General features: G+C 56.1%; 1 protein-coding gene and 1 pseudogene across 1 annotated transcript; one reads left to right on the top strand and one right to left on the bottom strand.

The window, feature by feature from the left end:
- The window catches only part of LOC119842653, a 1,040,433-nt pseudogene that overhangs the window by 312,827 nt on the left and 709,999 nt on the right, over positions 1–17,607 (bottom strand).
- On the top strand, positions 114–9,870 carry LOC119843285 (zinc finger protein 420-like). Its single transcript, XM_038372445.2, has 4 exons — positions 114–165; positions 1,596–1,714; positions 4,592–4,708; positions 5,395–9,870. The coding sequence occupies exons 1-4, from the start codon at positions 161–163 to the stop codon at positions 7,467–7,469; spliced, it is 2,316 nt and encodes a 771-aa protein (XP_038228373.1). The 5' UTR covers positions 114–160; the 3' UTR covers positions 7,470–9,870.

Consider the following 17,607-nt stretch of genomic DNA (forward strand, 5'->3'; position numbering starts at 1 on the left):
CCCTACTTGGCATCAGATTCTTCTGACTGCTTTTTACAGGAGTTAAAAAGGGGCGAAGTGGAGGAGGCGGGCGGCCAGGGGGTGGAAATTGACTGGCTGGGGGTGGGGGTGCGGGTCAAGGTCAAGCAGCTGGAGGCAGGGTAGCAACTTGTGACAGAGCATGGGGTGCGTGGGGGGGGTGTCTCTCCTCCACATGGGGTTGCTGGGCCGAGGGTTGGCCCCAGCCGGGCCCGATTTCCCCTGGATAGAGACTTTCAGTCCTACGGGGGGGGGCTGGAACAATTTGTACAGTGTGAGGAGGGGGGGTTGAGAGCCATTGACCCAAACTGCAAACCCTGCATATGATGGGAACCGCTTCAAGCCGGGGGGGCGGGGGCGGCCGCAGCCCCCCCCCCCCAGTCCAGCACCTCTGGGAGCTTGGGAAGGGGGGGGTCCCCGGAGCTGTCCCCGCGAGAGGGCTCTGGGTCTGGCTCAGCGCCCTCCCGCTCCCCCGGCCGGGTGTTTCCTGTGATCAGCAGATCAGGGGGCTGAACTTCCCGGGTTAGCGGCTGCTGCTTCCGTAGCGCCGAGCCAGGCCCCCCCCCGTGCCCAGCCCGGGTGGGGACCGTCTGCGGCGGCTGCCACCAGCGCCGGGCTCGGCCCGCACCAGCCCCCGGGCCGGAGCCTGCAGGTGATGGGGGGACCCGGGGGAAGGGCCGGGGCCGGGCAGGACAGTGACTCTGCACCCAGGGCCTCTGCTCGCCCCAGCTCTGCTCCCCGGGGATCCTGCGAGCCCCAGAGCTGCTGCCCCCGCAGACCCCCGCCGCCCCCAGGCTCCCAGCCGCTGATCCAGCGCGGGGAGAGTGAACGCCCCGGGAACAGGACAGTCTCCCAGGCAGAGGGGGAAGGGGACAGAAAAGGGGGGGGGAGAGTGGGAGGGGCAGCCGGAGCAATAAGTGGGGAAGGAGGTTCCCGGCTCCCAGCCTTGGCCAAATCCATCGCTGGGCAGAGCTGACTTTCCTGGGGCCCAGGTGAGGAGCTGGGAGAGGAAAAGCCTGGTCCTGTCTCACCTGAGTCCCGGGGCACAGTGTTGGGGGGGATCCCCCAAAGCGACCCCTTTGACTCGGCTCTTTGCTGGCGTTTGGTTCCGAGACTCTGTCACTGGGTGGGTTCAGTGCTGCTGGGAGGGGCCGGGGCCGCGCTGGGATAAAGCGACCCAGCCTGGCCCAGTCCGTCTCTCTGCAGGGAGAGTGTGGGAGGTAGCGGGGATCGGGGGGGTGATATGGACTCAGGCCCCACACCGGTCGCCTTGCTCCACCCTTGCAGGCTGCTGAATAACGGCCACAATTCGCTCGGGATCCTCTTACTCTTTGGGGGACAAACTTTCTGGGACTCGGCTCATCTGAGGCCGAATTGTTTGGAAGAGACAAAAGCCAGAGGAGGCGGTAATTTCCCCGTCTGTGGGATAGGGGAGCAGCTCCCCGAAGCACCCAGTTCCATTCAGGAGGGGGAATCTAACCAATCAGCACTCCTGGGAACGGCGTATGGGGTTTTGGGGGAGGCTGGGATCGCTCCAGGAGCAGCAGGAGCTGAGCGGAGCTCTCTTGTCCTTTCAGGTACTTTAAAGAAGTCAGCTGCGTGTTCCCGATGGAGAAGTGGCTCTTCCTAGATCCTCGGCAGAGGGCCCTGTACAGAGATGTCATGCAGGAGAGCTATGAGACCCTGATGTCCCTCAGTAAGGAACTGTCTGCCTTCGGTTATGGGTTGGTCTGCTCTGGCTGGGATGATTTAGTTGGGGATTGGTCCTGCTTTGAGCAGGGGGTTGGACTAGATGACCTCCTGAGGTCCCTTCCAACCCTGATATTCTATGAAGTTGCCTCATACACTGGGGCTGTGCATGGTGCTGGTCAACATGATTAAGAGCAGCTCCTAGGCTGCTCTAAGCTACTCTTTGCTTCTCATGGATCTCTGTGCTCCCTGGGATGCAAAGAACAGCTCTGCCTTAGTGGCCAGAGTCCCACAGTCCTCACAAAGCACCTTTGAAATTGGTAGGAGTTTTGTCTTGTCCTCCTGCAGCTCTGGCACTGGCCACCGTCCGAGATAGGCTATTGGGCTAGATGGACCATTGCTCTGCCCCAGTTTGGCCGTGCTTATGTTGGGTGAATACTGCAAGGAAGAATTAGTAATAATATTTGATTCTGTGTCACCTTGGGGGTAACAGATCAGAAGCCAGCCCTACCTCATAGGACACGAAACACTTTGGAAAAATTCCATTGAAATCGACATTTTCCCAGTGGGGGAAATATCAGTTTTGACAGAACCCCATTTTCCAAAGAAAACGTTTCCACCAGCTCAGTTCATTCAAGATTGTAGCTTCATTGGTGGGCACAAATGGGCGGAGTTAAGGGCTGGCTTCAAGCGGGCGCTCAAGCACCGAGGCCATGGAGGTTCCATAAGGCTTTGACTCGAATAAAGCAAAACTGCGGCTCTGCCCCGGCTTGGCTGGTGAGCGCTTCATGGCTCAGCTGTAGGGCTGGATTCATAACAATTTTTGTTTTCATTTCATTTCCAAGGTTGTGGTTTGGTTTTGTTTAAGGAGAAGCAGGTTCGATTACCAAGGCTGCCCGACTCGCCGGCTTGCACAGAACTGCAAATAGAGCTCACAGATTAGAGAGAGGGGGTGAATTGGTGGGTAGGGTTTTGGGCTGGGATTTAAGAGTGCTGGGTTCATAGATTCAGAGATATTAAGGTCAGAAGGGAGCATTATGATCATCTAGTCTGACCTCCTGCACAGTGCAGTCCATAGAATCTTACCCACCCACTCCTGCGATAAACCTCTCACCTATGTCTGAGCTATTAAAGTCCTCAAATCATGGTTTAAAGACTTCAAGGTGTAGAGAATCCTCCAGCAAGTGACCTGTGCCCCATGCTACAGAGGAAGGCGAAAAACTCCAAGGGCTTCTTCCAATCTGCCCTGGAGGAAAATTCCTTCCCGACCCCAAATATGGCGATCAGCTGAACCCTGAGCATATGGGCAAGATTCACCAGCCAGATAACCAGGAAAGAATTCTCTGTAGTAACTCAGATTCCACCCCATCTAACATCCCTTCACAGGCCACTGGGCCTATTTACCATGAATATTTAAAGATCAATTAATTGCCAAAATCATGTTATCCCATCATACCATCTCCTCCATAAATTTATCGAGTTTAATCTTGAAGCCAGATAGCTCTTTTGCCCCCACTGCTTCCCTTGGAAGGCTATTCCAAAACTTCACTCCTCTGATGGTTAGAAACCTTTGTCTAATTTCAAGTCTAAACTTCCTGATGGCCAGTTTATATCCATTTATTCTTGTGTCCACATTGGTACTGAGCTTAAATAATTCATCTCCCTCTCTGGTATTTATCCCTCTGATATATTTATAGAGAGCAAACATATCTCCCCTCAACCTTCTTTTGGTTAGGCTAAACAAGCCAAGCTCCTTGAGTCTCCTTTCGTAAGACAAATTTTCCATTCCTCGGATCATCCTAGTAGCCCTTCTCTGTACCTGTTCCAGTTTGAATTAATCCTTCTTAAACATGGGAGACCAGAACTGCACACAGTATTCCAGATGAGGTCTCACCAGTGCCTTGTATAAAGGTACTAACACCTCCTCTGCCACAGCCTTCCTGTATGACCATGGCCAAGTCGCTGCATCTCTCTGGGCCTCAGTTTCCCCATCTGTAAAACAGGTATAATGAACCTTGTTTGTCTGTTTAGTTTGTAAACTCTTGTGGAAAGGAACTGACTCTCAGTTTGTGTCTGTGTGGCACATGGCACAACGGGGCCCTGATCTCAGCTGGGGCAGGGACTGTCTCTCCCTGTGTGTCTGTGCAGCACCCAGCACAACAGGGCTCTGATCTCAGCTGGGGCAGGGACTGTCTCTCCCTGTGTGTCTGTGCAGCACCCGGCCCAATGGGGCCCTGATCTTAGCTGGGGAAGGGCCTGTCTCTCATTGTGTGTCTGTGCAGCACTTGGCCCAACGGGGCCCTGTAACACACATAATAGTAACAAGTGCTATATAGCAAAACTGCTGAGTGTCTTGAACTCTGCCATCTTCAAATAAGGCCACCAGTAGGCGATTTGCCCCGTGCCTCCTGAGTACCCCGGACAATTCATCCCTTCATATTAACTGGACAACTTGTGTCCTTAAAGCCCGGAGCTCAGGATTTCCCCCCTCCTTAACGCTGGCTGACCCCAGGGTGCTGCATATGGGCCATGGAGCCATACCAAGGATGCTTCACAGCTGGGGCAGCTGCATGTGGCAGGGGCCATAGGTACCCTGCTCACGCGTCTAAGCAACGCAGCTTGCCTCAGGAAATCCCGAGGGATCAACCCAGTAGCAGTGCCGGGGCCAGCCAATAAGGGGAGACAAGCTCACACACTGCACCAGGCCCAGCTGGTGAGAAGGCAGGAGAAGACAGGCCGGGAGGTGGGGTGGGATGGGGTGAGACTGGGAAAGCCCACACTGGGTGGGAGGTGGCGGCTGACACAGAGTATTAAGGAGGCTGCCAGGCGAATGGCTTGACAAACCCTAATCTCTCCCCTCTTTTATCCCCCTACCCGTGCGCAGAATATCCCATCCCTAAACCAGACGTGATCTCCCGGCTGGAGCAAGGGGAAGAGCCGTGGGTCCCCCCGGATCTCCGGGGCTCTGGGGGAAGAGACCTCCCGAGAGACACCAGCCCAGGTGAGGAAATCCATTCAACCAGCTCAGAAACCATCTGGGAGCAAAGTCAGGAGCTGGCTTTCCCAAGGAAGCCCCCCTGGGAGCTCTCCCACTTCTGGCTCAGCACCTTGGCTTAACAGCCAAGCTTTTTGCGGGGCCCTTCCACTCAGCACGACAGCGTTTGCAACAACTTTGGGATGCCACGTCCGCTCAATTCCAAAGTTTCGGGGCATGCTCTCGGCATGAGCGGTCAGAACCCGATCGACTTTGGGGAAAATCAGACAACCGAAAATGGGGGGAGCACTGAGGGGAGGGCAGGGGGAGACGGGAGACGAGACATACGGAGCCGCTGCCAGCTGAGGAGCCCAGCCAAGATTCCAGCACCTCTGCAGTTGTCTGTTGATCAAGCCGAGGGTTGATGGTGCCGTGAGCGCTTTCTAACATAACTACGGCCTGGTCTCCTCTCTGCCCGTCCTCCCACTGGCCCCCAAATGACTTCTCTCCCGGACAGAAAGAAGAGGGGCATTCACAGCCTTTAGAAAAGGGGGCACAGCAAGATTGGGGGTGCACACAGAGCCCTTGGCACAGTAGGAACAGGGAATATGGGGGGAAGGGAGGAGTGAGGAGAGGGGGTGGGGAGTCCCTGTGATGACCCCGCCCCCCCGGCGCATGGCTTGGCTTACGTCTGAGCTCTCTCCTTATCCCAGGGACAGCAAACGAGACCGAAGGGGAGGCTCCACAGCCAGGAGGCCCTGAGACGGCATCATCGGGAAGCAGCGGGGGGAAGGTGGCCTGCAATGCCAAAAGGGGCAAAGCCAGCAGGTCCAGAGGCCAGCAAGGAAAGCTACCAGGGAAGAGACGGGGCAGAGAAGCTCCATGCAACGGAGGCTTCAAAAAAGTCCAGGATGGGGCAGCCCCACGGAGAGGCCGATTGGGGGAGAGCCCCGAAGCCAGGCTCAGTGTGGACAGTAGTAGGCAACTTCCTCTGGGAGAGGAGCCCTCTCTGTGTCCGGAGTGCGGGGAGAGCTTTACAGAGAGCTCCGCCCTCCTTACCCACCAGAGATCCCACGCGGGGCAGGGCTCCTACCCGTGCCCGGAGTGTGGGGAGAGCTTCATCGAGAGCTCCGCCCTCCTTACGCACCAGCGGTCCCACGTGGGGCAGGAGCCCGGCCCACGCCGCCGTCCCCAAGCCCCTGGTGGGAAGCGTTACCGCTGCTCGGAGTGTGGGGAGCGCTTCCGGGTGGGCTCCCATCTGGCCACTCACCTGCGCCTCCACACCGGGATCAAGCCCTTCCAGTGCGCCGACTGCGGGAAGGGCTTCGACTGGGGCTCACACTACGCCCGGCACCGGCGGCTGCACACCGGCGAGCGGCCCTTCCAGTGTGCTGACTGCGGGAAATGTTTTGGGCGCAGCTCCCACCTCTACCGGCACCAGCGGGCCCACGCCGGTGGGAAGCCCCTGGAGTGCCCGGACTGCGGCAAGGCCTTCAACAGCAGCGCCTTCTTCCACAAACACCAGCGGGCCCACGCAGCCCCCCGGCAGCCTCACCGCTGCCCTGAGTGCGGGGAGAGCTTCCCCCGCAGCGCCGCTCTGGCCCGGCACCGCCGGAGCCACCGGGGAGACAAACCTTTCCGGTGCGGGGACTGCGGGAAAGGCTTTGCATGGAGCTCCCACCTGGAGCGGCACCGGCGCGTCCACACCGGCGAGCGGCCCCACACCTGCGGGGAGTGCGGGGAGGCTTTCAGCCAGAGCGCCCACCTGGTGAAACATAAGCGGGTGCACACAGGCGAGAGGCCCTACGGGTGCCCAGACTGCGGGAAGAGCTTTGGGGACAGCTCGGCACTGGCCAAACACCGAGGGTGCCACGCCGGCGGGGAGAGACGCCACCTGGCTGTGAAACACCCAGCAGCAGAGAGACCTCATCAGTGCGGCGACTGCGGGAAAAGTTTTGCTCGGAGCACGGCGCTGGTGAGGCACCGGAAAAGCCACACAGAAAGGCAACCTGACAGTGGGGAGAGCTCAGCCCAGATGAGCCCCATGGGGGAGAACTCCCCACGTCCCTGCCCCGACTGCGGAAAAAACTTCCCTCGAGGCTCCCAGCTGGACAGACATCGGCGCCTCTTCCACATAGCGGGTCAGCCCCACCAGTGCCCACAGAGCACCGCACTGACCAAGCATCGCTGGGGCAACAGACCCTTCCAGTGTGGGGACTGCGGGAAAGCCTTTGCCTGGAGCTCGCACCTGGAGCGGCACCGGCGCGTCCACACTGGTGAGCGGCCCCACACCTGTGGGGAGTGCGGGGAGGCCTTCAGCCAGAGTGCCCACCTGGTGAAACACAAGCGGGTGCACGCAGGCCAGCAGAAGAGCTCTGGGCACAGCTTGGCGCTGGCCAAGCACCGGGCTGGCAGAGAGGACACATCCCACGGCTGCGGCGACTGCGGGAAAAGTTTCAGCTGTGTTGCTGACCTCGACCAGCACCAGCCTTCCCACACGGTGGAGAAACCCTACCGGTGCGGGGACTGTGGGAAAAGCTTCAGCCAGGCACCGGTGCTGGCCAGACACCGGCGGCTCCACACTGCTGGGGGGAAACCCTTCCGCTGCGCCGACTGCGGGAAGGGCTTTGCCTGGAGTTCCCACTGGGAGCGGCACCGGCGCGTCCACACCGGCGAAAAGCCTTTCCAGTGCGCCGACTGTGGGAAGTGCTTCGGGCGTAGCTCCCATCTCTACCGGCATCAGAGGAACCACCCCAGAGAGAAACCCTCCTCCCAAGAGGCTGAGTAAGGAGGAAAGCGACCACCAGGAAGGGATCCTAATGAGACAACAGGGAAACCAACCCCAGGAACCTTCCTGCCAAAGGTGCAACTAAGGGGGAAGGTGTCTGCCAGGGACGAGATAATAAGGAGTCCACCTGGGAGAGGAACCCCTTTGAGTTTGATCCATATTAGGCATCGGGAAATCCTCTCAGGGCTAAGAATTCCAATCCACGCGCTAACTGGGGCTAATGTTCATCCGTCACGCGTGTTCGGCTGCCCCCAGCCGCTGATCAGTGAGCCCCTGGCGGCCAGCATGCCATGAAGAGGAATCTCCTCCTCTCGCCCAAGTTCGATGGGAAGCAGCAGAGGGAGGGAGGGAGAGGGGGGAGGTGCTGTCACTTTCCCTAAACCACATTGAGCCCTGAAACCGTCCACCCTCACGCACGCCCTCTCCCCGGTCTCTATCTCCCCTCCACCGGGCAGGCATCAGGGCTGCCTCCCGCTCATCCGTGGATGAAATAAAGGCTTGAGAGAGAAACTTGTCACACAGAACAATCCATGACCCATTGGTGGTTTCAGAGGAGGCACTGGACAGAAGTTGGGGAAAGACAGAGGTGCCGCTTCTCAGCGGGCAGCACCCAGCACTCAGGCACTCCAGAGGAGAGGAGGCCAGGCTGCAAAGGTCGAAAAGGAGAACGCCTGGAAATGGGAGGCAGAACGGACCCGTGGGACTCACTGCTGCAGGATAAGGGCATATTTCGGGATGGTTTCCTGCAAGCATTCACAGGCTATGGGCTCTAAGTCCCAGGAGCAATTGGCGCTGGGTGCCACATTTACATCGTCCCCCCATTAGCCCGAGCATCACATTTATACCACTCCCCATTAGCCAGAATGCCAGGTTTATACCATTAGCCAGAGTGTCACATTTATTCCATTCCCCTTTAGCCAGAGTGTCACATTTATAACCTTCCCCATTAGCCGGAGTGTCACGTTTACACCATTCCCTGTTAGCCAGAACACCACATTTTATACCATTCCCCATTAGCTCAGCGATTCTTCGAGCTGCTGTGTCAGGAAACGTTTCAAAGCAGGATCCAGGATTTTCACCAGAACTGACGTCAGTAGTCGAGTCTGGGAGACAAGAGGCTGAAATGGGGGGAAGGAAGATCTAGCTTGATCTTGATCCCTTTAGTGGTTCCTGATACAGTCAGGAGAAAAGGGGGCAGGAGGAGGGAGGCGGGAGCTGGTCGAAATGCTGGGATTGAACCAGGGACAGCCAGAATTAAAAGCATGAGTAGTCTGCTACAGCTTGATTTAAAGCTTTGAGTCTGGTTCTGTCACAACTCATGCCTTGTGGATTGGCACAGAGGGGGACTGGGAATGAACACTCACCCAGTGGATTACATAGGGACACAGCCAGGTTTGTTCTTGGGGACCTGGTGACTGAGAATGTTAACTCAGTGCACGGGTGAGAGGCAGGAAATCTCTCGGGGGCCAGCTGGAGTGTGGGAAAGGTTGGGAGGCCATCCCAGGAGAAGTAACCCCGTAATTCTTAGCAGATGACCCTGAGCGGAACTGAGAAGGAAGCTGGGGGAGATGACGCCCCTTCGTGGGTCCTGAATCCAGGCCGGGTCCCGTCACTTAGCGCAGCTGGTCACCTGTCCTGGGTGGGGATGACAGAGACTGTCTGTGTCCCATTCACCCCCACAAACCTGCCCAGGGGGGATAAAAGGCTCAACTGGGATTTGAGACCTGGAGGCTGCTATGACTTGCCCCCTGCCGGTGAGGCCACCTGCTGGCAGAGAAGGGGTTAATGCTGCCCTATCCAGTCCCACTAGCAATTGGATTACTGAACTCCACTTTCTCTGGGCATTTGAATTGTTGCCTATTAGAAAACAGTGCAGCCTAGCAGGTCAGGGACTGGGCTGTAAATCAGGAGACCCAGGCAAGACAGGTACCCCACCCTATGCCTCAGTTTCCCCTCTCTCACTTTGTCTATTTAGACTGTGAGCTCCTTGGGGCAGAGGCTGTGGATTCATCCAGCATCCAGCGCAGGTTGGTCCTACAATATTCCATCACGTGCCCAGAACCCCAGAAGTTAGAACTTAGAGAGTCATACACTCCCTACCGCCTGTAATCCTGTCTACACTGGATCCCAGTCTGTCTCTCTCCACTGGTCTGTGCTTTCTCCATCCACTCTGAAGAGCTGGATTTCTGCTGAGGGGCGGGGGATCCCTGAGCAGCAATGGGCTCTAGTTGTAAGGGTTTTAAAACAATGGATGTATACAGGGAGGATGGAAATCTGCCTACTGAGGTTTGATTATGGGGGCTTCTATTGATCTCTTTTAATAAGTAGCAGCTGCTGTATTGGTGTCATATGAATAAACTAACACAATCGGATCTAGGGTAACCAGATGTCCTAATATTCGGGGCTTTGTCTTATATATGCACTTGTACCCCATCCCTCGGGGCGGGAAAAAAAGTGTCGTGATTTTTCACACTTGCTACCTGGTCGCCCTAATCGGACCACCACTGTATGCATCCAAGTTGGAAGAACTTCCTTAACTCAGCTCCCTGGCAGCGTGGGATGGGAGTGTCCGCATGTGGTGTGTGTACCACGAGGGGGCAGCATGCTCCAGCAGCTAGAGCTCCGGTAGCAGGACACCTGGGTTCCAGGGGCACAAGCACAGGGTGGGTCTGGGGGATGGGGGCAGACGGAGCCTGTGGCATGGGGAGCGAGGGGGGATGGAACACAGTGAGCCCCTAGCATTGAGGTGAGAATGGGGGGGGGAGCTGGAAGTCGGGGAGGGGGGAATAAGGGTGACACCGGGGGAAGATCGGGGTGAGCAGTAGGGAAATAGATGAAGCTGGGGGCGGGGGAGGAATGGAGCTGAAGGAGCATGCCCCCCTTCCCACTAATCCACACATTGCACGGTGTTATTAGAGAAGGCAGGTCAACGAATGCACCTGGCACACGGGGCGGACAATGGGGCTGGGCTGGCCTTTCGTTCCTGGGGGCGCTCAGTCCAGAGTCAGGGCCTGGCCCCTGGAAAAGCTCTGGCTCCCGCCCAGATGAGTTTTACCCTTATCGCCTGGCTCCACGCCCTGCCGGGTTACTCAGTCGCGTCTGGCTGCACGTCCCACGTGTTCCAGGGCCTGCCCCGGCCTGGCACAGGTGCTGCATCGCTGGCAGCAACTCACAGGCTAAGCAGACAGAGCAACAGATGCCAGGTTTCCCAGCGGCGAAGGAGCTGGTTGGTTATGGGGCTTTTACCCTGTCTCCCCCGCCCCCAAAACCCCGCATCTCTCCAGCCCCCTCCCAACTCCCCTGAGAAAGTTACTTTTCCTCCTTCACCCCCAAATGTGAGAATTTCCATCCCCTGTCTGCCCTCCACCCCCCGAGGCTTTCTCTCTTCCTCTGCTGTAGGATCTCCCCGCCCCAACCGTGGGATTTCCAGGAGTCACCCTCCTTCCCCCGCGCTTCCCACCCCAGAAACTGGGTAGTTAACACCAGGCAACACTGAGCTGTGAGGCTGGGGAAAGGGGAGGGAGAGTGAGTGTGTGTGTGTGCGTGTGCGTGCGTGTGTGTGCGTGCGCACGCTCTTCCTGGCTATGGGAGGGGAGTGAGGTCTACTGGTTAAAGCAGGGGGGACTGGGATTCAGGACTCCTGGGTTCTAGCTCCAGCTCTGGGAATGCACTGGGTTCTAATAGTGAGAGATATACACTATACCAGGGATTCTCAAACTGGGGGTTGGGACCCCTCGGGGGTTGCGAGGTTATTAGCTGGGGTGGGTTGTGAGCTGTCAGCCTCCACCCCAAACCCCACTTTGCCTCCAGCATTTATAATGGTGTTAAATATACTTTAAAGTGTTTTTAATGTATGGGGGGGTCACACTCAGGGGCTTGCTATGTGAAAGGGGTCACCAGTACAAAAGTTTGAGAACCACTGCACTATATGCATGTACAGTGCTTAGTCAAATAAGCCCTCCCTCTTGGGTGGGGTCTGTAGGCAGTGCTGCAGGTATAGAGAATACAAGAAATTGGAGGATAATGGGATTCCTTATCAACATGCTGTCCCTTCACACCCTTCTCCCCACAAATGGGTAGTGGTATTTCCCAGGCTCCACCCACAACCAAAACCCCATCCACTCACAACACCAGTACAAACTGCTTCTCACAGAGGGAAGTGTGGATCGTCAGACCATGCTAGTTCCTCTCTGTTCTTACATGCTTTGATCACCAACGTGTTTGAAAGGGAGTCACTAGGGTTCAGAGTCAACATTCCACTGTGGTGAAGGCAGCAGCCTCTCGGAGCAACTGGCCAGGGCTGCCTGCAGACTCAGGCATCACTGCTTTGCTTACACCGACTCCACATTTGGGATGTTTTCTTCGCTGCTGTGAGGGCTAGAAACAAACTTTTTTCTTTTGCATGAAAGCTGAGATACTGCAGCACAGCGGGACCCCACCCCCCACTCCCTTAATCCACAATCCCCCCCACAATGCATCGATTTATTTCAGTTCTTGGCAGCCTTCAACCAGGAGGTTGGGGAATTTCTGTGCCGGCTGTGAAGGAACCTTTGGCCTCAGCATGGAATTCATCGTTGAATGCGGCAAGGAAGTGACCCCAATAGACGTCCTCAGGAAAAAGAATGAGTTGGAGGAGAAAGGGCTGATGACGGAGGATTTGGCTGCCTGCATCAGCCAGGGCATAGATCTGGTGGCCCAGCAGGACCCCAAGCAGTACTGGCTCTGGAAGAATGCCAGGATCATCATCCAAGGAGCCGGATGCTGGCTGGAGTTCAGGACAGGAGATGCCAGCCAACATCTGTTGGTGTGGTACGAGCAGCACACAAAGGAGGTTCAAGTCTCCTTCCCATCCTAGGCTGGGAAGCAATCATGCTGGATTGCCCCCGGGCCTTAGTCCCTCTCCTTGCTGCCCCTAAATAAATGCCCGTGACACCTCCCAACTGGAATCGGCTTCTGTGTGTGTAACTGCAGCCTGCCAGCCACGCTTGGGTTACACTCTGGCTCTCACCAGCCTGGGTTGTACTGCAGGATGACCCCAACGCACTCCCAGTCTTATATTCCCCCCTTTTCCCCCAAAATGTATGTCCTGTACTGCCCAGCCCTCTCCTGGATAATACAAAGTCAGTTTTTCTTTAATAGAAATAATATGCACACAACTTGCCATCCCAAATGGAGTTTCCCAGACATTTCAATTAAACACACTGGATTAGATAAAACAATACAAGTTCATTAACTACAAAGAGAGAGATTTTCAGGGAGTAGAAGTCATGAGGCATAAAAGTGAGAAATGATTACAAGCAAAATATAAATAAAACTCAACTAAATGCCTAACTTAACAAACTTTGTTAAATTTGAAGTTCATCACATGCTCTCAATAGTCTTACTGGCCAAATTTCTTAGGTCAGGACCCCAGCCCCAGTTCAACAGCTGCTTCCTTTGTTCCGTGTGGTGCAGTGAATCCATGGACAGAGAGAAAAGAAAGAGAAGGGGTATTTGTCCCTCATTTTCATAGTGTCAGCCCCTCTGTTAGAAAACATTCCCAGCTGAGAAGCAGGAGACAAAGTGTGTGCAAGAAAGGATGTTTCCTGCTGTTCTTCCTCACCTGCTTGTGGTTCCTTTTCTACCCTTCCTGCTTGATGCCTCTGTTTGCTGCTTAAATGCAAATGAAGCAGAGCATACGTTCCTTTGTTTAGGACAGACCTGTTTCCCAACTTCTGTTTGGGCAGGGCTGTGGTTTGGAAAAATGTGTTAGCAAGACCATACACCAGCATCTTATAACTTCACATATGCTGTTGCATATGTGATATTTTATCAGGACAATAATGTCCAGCAAATTATGAGTTTCCAAATGATACCTCACAAGGTGTACTTTGTACAAAGATTATTATAACAGTGTGCAAGGGGTGAATACAGGTGTAATCTGTCACAAGGGGAGAGGGCCCCTGCCTCCTGCGGCCCACCGTCCCATAGCACTGTTCTAGGGTTTTGGGGTCAGCACTGACTGTGAGGGGAGAGTGCCTCCTACTGAATCCCCTGCTACCTGCAGTTCAGTGCCCCCTAGCACTGTTCTGGGGAATTGGGGTTAGCACTGACCTTGAGAGGCAAGTGTCCTCTACTGCATATCCCACCCCATTCCCTGCAGCACAGCACCCCCTAGCAGTGCCCTGGCGCATTGGGGTTACCACTGACTGTGAGGGAAGCATGCCCCCTTTAAATACACATGTTGCTATATATGTGTGTCAGAAAAGGTGGGTCAAAGAAATATACCTGGCCCCCGGAGCAGAAGGGGAGGTAGGATTGGGGTGGCTCTTACTTCCTGGGGGAGTTTGTTCCACAGTCTGGGACCAGCTACCTGAGAAAGCCCTGTCTGCTGCCCGGAGCAGCTGTCCCCCTATCAGACAGTTCCACAGAGCCTGAGGTGTGGTCTTCCTTCCTGAGCTTCAGGCGATGTTTTAAATGTCTCATGCAGGCCTGGTTGCTTGAGCAGCCCGAAAAGGGGGATCCCGTTGTTTCTCTGTCATCCCATCAGCCTCAGATTTCTGCATCACCGCTCAGGATGGGAGGCCGTGCAGGACTCAGGATCTAGTTCCTATCCTAAGGGGAAAAGGGGCAGTAAGGAAGGGGAGAGATCGGAAGAGAGGTGTGTGTGTTTGGAAAAGAAATGAATGTGAGAGGAAACATGAGAATGAAAGAAAGTCTCAGTAGCATATGGAATTTAATTCCCTTTGCTCTAACCCACTGAACACCACTCACCTCCCCAAGCTGGGGCTAGAACCCAGATGTGCTGGATCTTTACCCCCACTGCTTTAACCCGCTGGATCTCACTCCCCTCCCAGACCTGGGAAGAGAAACCGGGAGCCCTGGCTCCCAGCCCCCCGGCTCTAACCCACTACACCCCACTCTTCTCACAGAAACAGGGATAGAATCCTGGAATCTGGGCTCTCAGCCTCATAAGCCAACCACTAAGACAAACCCTTCGATTAGAGGAGTGACCTTGCAGGCCTGGCCTCTCCCCACAGCCCCAGCCCCAACTTCTGCTTACAGAGACAGGGGCACCTTTCCCTTCCCTTAAAGAAGACTGTCACAGAATCCTTGTAACCATCTCCCCCGCCCTGCTCTGCTCCAGAGGCAGCCAGCTGGACCGCAGTGGAAAGAGGGGTATGGGCTGGATAGAACTGAGCCACATACACTGGTGTCCTGGCCCTTTGGGGGCTGGGATAGGGTGACCGGTGGGGGCTGTCCCCAAGCCCTGGGGAAGGAGCTGGCATCCACATGCATGAGCCAACCTCAAGTCACCTGAGTGCTGCAGATGAGTGCCCCTAGAATTGGGGGCTAGTGGTCAGAGCAGGGGGAAGAGGCTGGGAGCCAGGACTCCTGGGTTCTATCCCTAGCTCTGGGAGGGGAGTGGGGACTAGTGGTTAGAGCAGGGCGGGGCTGGGCACCTGGACTCTTGGGTTCTATCCCCAGCTCTGGGAGGGGAGTGGGGTCCAGTGGTTTGAGCAAGTAGGGCCTGGGAGCCAGGATTCTTGGGGTCAGTGGGGCATAGGGGACGGGGGTCACTGGTACATTCTCTGTTTCTGCGTCTCTCTTTCTTTCTCTGGTTCATGAACTGGAGAACAACACGTGGCCCTGATTCCCCGCAGAGAACAGCCCCAGATGCTGCCGGGAGTGGAGCCACCTTTCATGGGACACTGGGGAGGGATTTCATGGGCAGCCGGGGAGGGATTTGGGACCAGACAGCCCCTGGAGACAAAGATCACCTCTGCCCCCTGGAGGGGGAATCCTTTGCAAGGGCAGAGCTGAGGAGCACCAGCAGGGGGTGCTGTGTGCAATCACAGAGGCCGATCCCATGCTGGGGGAGGATCGGACCCTCCGGGTGTTCTCAGCTCCTGCTCTTCACGCTCTCCCCCTGCAGGAGGCGCTGCCCCCGCCACACCCACTCATGCAGCGTGAGGAAGCTCTCCCAGAGGGGAGTGGCACATTGGCTGGGGTGTGCACCAACGGCCTGAACACGCTGGAGCTGCTGCGGCTAAAGAACAGGGCAGAAAAGCTGGGGCCCATGACGGAGGGGCTGGCCGCCTGCTTCAGCCGGGCCACGGAAGCGGTGCAGAAGCGGCCCGTGGAGCCCTGGACCGACATCCGGCTCGTCCTGCAGAGTGACGGGAAGTGGCTGGAGCTCCGCGCCGGCCAGATCGAGCAGATGCTGCTGGTCTGGTACGACCCCCACACCGGCACCGTGCGGGAACACCGCATGGGAGCCTCGTGCTGGGGCTTCTGTCCTGCACCTCCTAGCGCCATGGCAAAATAAACACCCTGCAACCCAGATCTCGCTCCTTCCTCCTTGTTCCGCCGAGCATTTCAGATCCGCTCCCTTCCCCTCCCAGGGTGAAGAATCAGGCTCCACTGCAGAGATGCACTCGGGGGGTGGCTCTGAGGCGGAAGGAAGGCCAGAAGTGTGGCTCCTCAAACTCTGGCTCTGCCGTAGACTCTCTGCATGACCCAATTAAAGGCAGATGAAGGTCTCCTGGGGCCCTGGGATGGAGCAAGTAGGGCCCTGCCCCTTTCTCCTTTGGCCACGCCCCCATTCAGCTCCTTCTGCTTGCAGCCCCGCCCATAGCCTCACCCCTTCTACCTGCAGTCTCGCCCACAGCCCACCCCATTCTGCTCCTTCCACCTGTGGCCCCACCCATGGCCACACCCCATTCTGCCTCTTCCCCCATAGCCCTGCCTCCCGCTCGCTCCTTTCTGCTGCTGCCCCCCCGCAGCTCACACACAGGAGAAGCTCTGTCCCCTGGAGCCACAGTGGGGAGTGAGAGCTCCTCCAGCCACGGGGCCACAGCGGGTGGGGGAGAGATTTTTCCCGGGGCCCCAAATTGCCTGGGGCCCCGTGGGCCCGTGCAGTAATCCACCACTGGGGTGACCTTGCCCAAATCAGTACGTGTCTGTAAAATGGGGAGAATGAACCTGCCTGTGTCCATTTAGACTGTAGGGTTTTCAGGGCACGGATCATCTTGTGCTGATATTGGTTGCAGCCGATAGGTGCCTCTGAAATTTGTGCAACAGCAATCCTGGAGGGAGGGGAAACCATCCCAGACATTAAAAACCAGAGATCCCAGGTGAGGAAAAAGCTGGGGGAGTGGAGATTACTCGTTAATTAAAGCACATAGGTGTCTCTGGGAGAAATTGCCACAAGCAACGTTCTAAAATGTACCTGTTTGGCTTCCTTACAGAGCCCGTTAAAGAGCTGCTTCTGCAACACTCAGAGGCCCCAGCTGAGATCAGGGCCCCGTAGTGCTGGGCGCTGCACAGACACACAGGGAGAGACAGTCTAAATACAGACAGGGTTGGGGAGGCATATTAACCTCATTTTCCACCTGGGAAATTTCTTTTGTTAACGGTTCAAGCCCCTTTCCACCCTCCTGCAATGAATACCTGAGAAAGGTCCCAGGCTGCATGAGCGTCCTCTAGCAAGCATTTTCCCAGCACCATGGAGCTGAGATATGACTCTCCTCCTCCTATTTATAAGGGAAAAAAAACAAAGAGGAAAAAACATCCATTGGGGCCTTTAATCTCTGCTCCATGCACTAGTTCCCAGTGCTCTGAACACAGCTCAGGAGACTTGAGAATTAAGAACATAACAACGGCCATAGTGGGTGAGACCAAAAGTCCATCTAGCCCAGGATCCTGTCTTCCCACAGTGGCCCGTGCCAGATGCCCCAGAGGGAATGAACCGAACAGGTTATCATCAAGTGATCCATCCCCTGTCGCTCATTCCCAGCTTCTGGCAAACAGAGGCTAGGGCCACCATCCCTGCCCATCCTGGCTCATAGCCATTGATGGACCCATCCTCCATGAATGTATCTAGTTCTTTTTTGAACCCTGTTATAGTCTTGTCCTTCACAACATCCCCTGGCAAGGAGTTCCACAGGTTGACTGTATGAAGAAAGACTTTCTTTTTGTTTGTTTTAAGCCTGCTGCCTATTAATTTCATTGGGAGACCCCTAGTTTTTGTGTTAGGAGATGGAGTAAATAATGAGAAGGAGTAAATATTCTCTCCTGGGTTGGATTAGTGAGGGCTGGGAGCCAGGACTCCTGGCTTCTGTGCCCAGCTCTGGGAGGTGAGTGGATTAGAGCAGTG

This window comes from Dermochelys coriacea, chromosome 14 (genome assembly GCF_009764565.3).
Source record: "Dermochelys coriacea isolate rDerCor1 chromosome 14, rDerCor1.pri.v4, whole genome shotgun sequence".
NCBI lineage: Eukaryota > Metazoa > Chordata > Testudines > Dermochelyidae > Dermochelys > Dermochelys coriacea.

What these genes read in the sequence shown, in the direction of transcription:
- LOC119843285 (XM_038372445.2), top strand. An exon ending in TGAGACCCTGATGTCCCTCA is followed by an intron (nt 1,715 to 4,591) that starts GTAAGGAACTGT and finishes ACCCGTGCGCAG; the next exon opens with AATATCCCATCCCTAAACCA. An exon ending in CCCGAGAGACACCAGCCCAG is followed by an intron (nt 4,709 to 5,394) that starts GTGAGGAAATCC and finishes TCCTTATCCCAG; the next exon opens with GGACAGCAAACGAGACCGAA.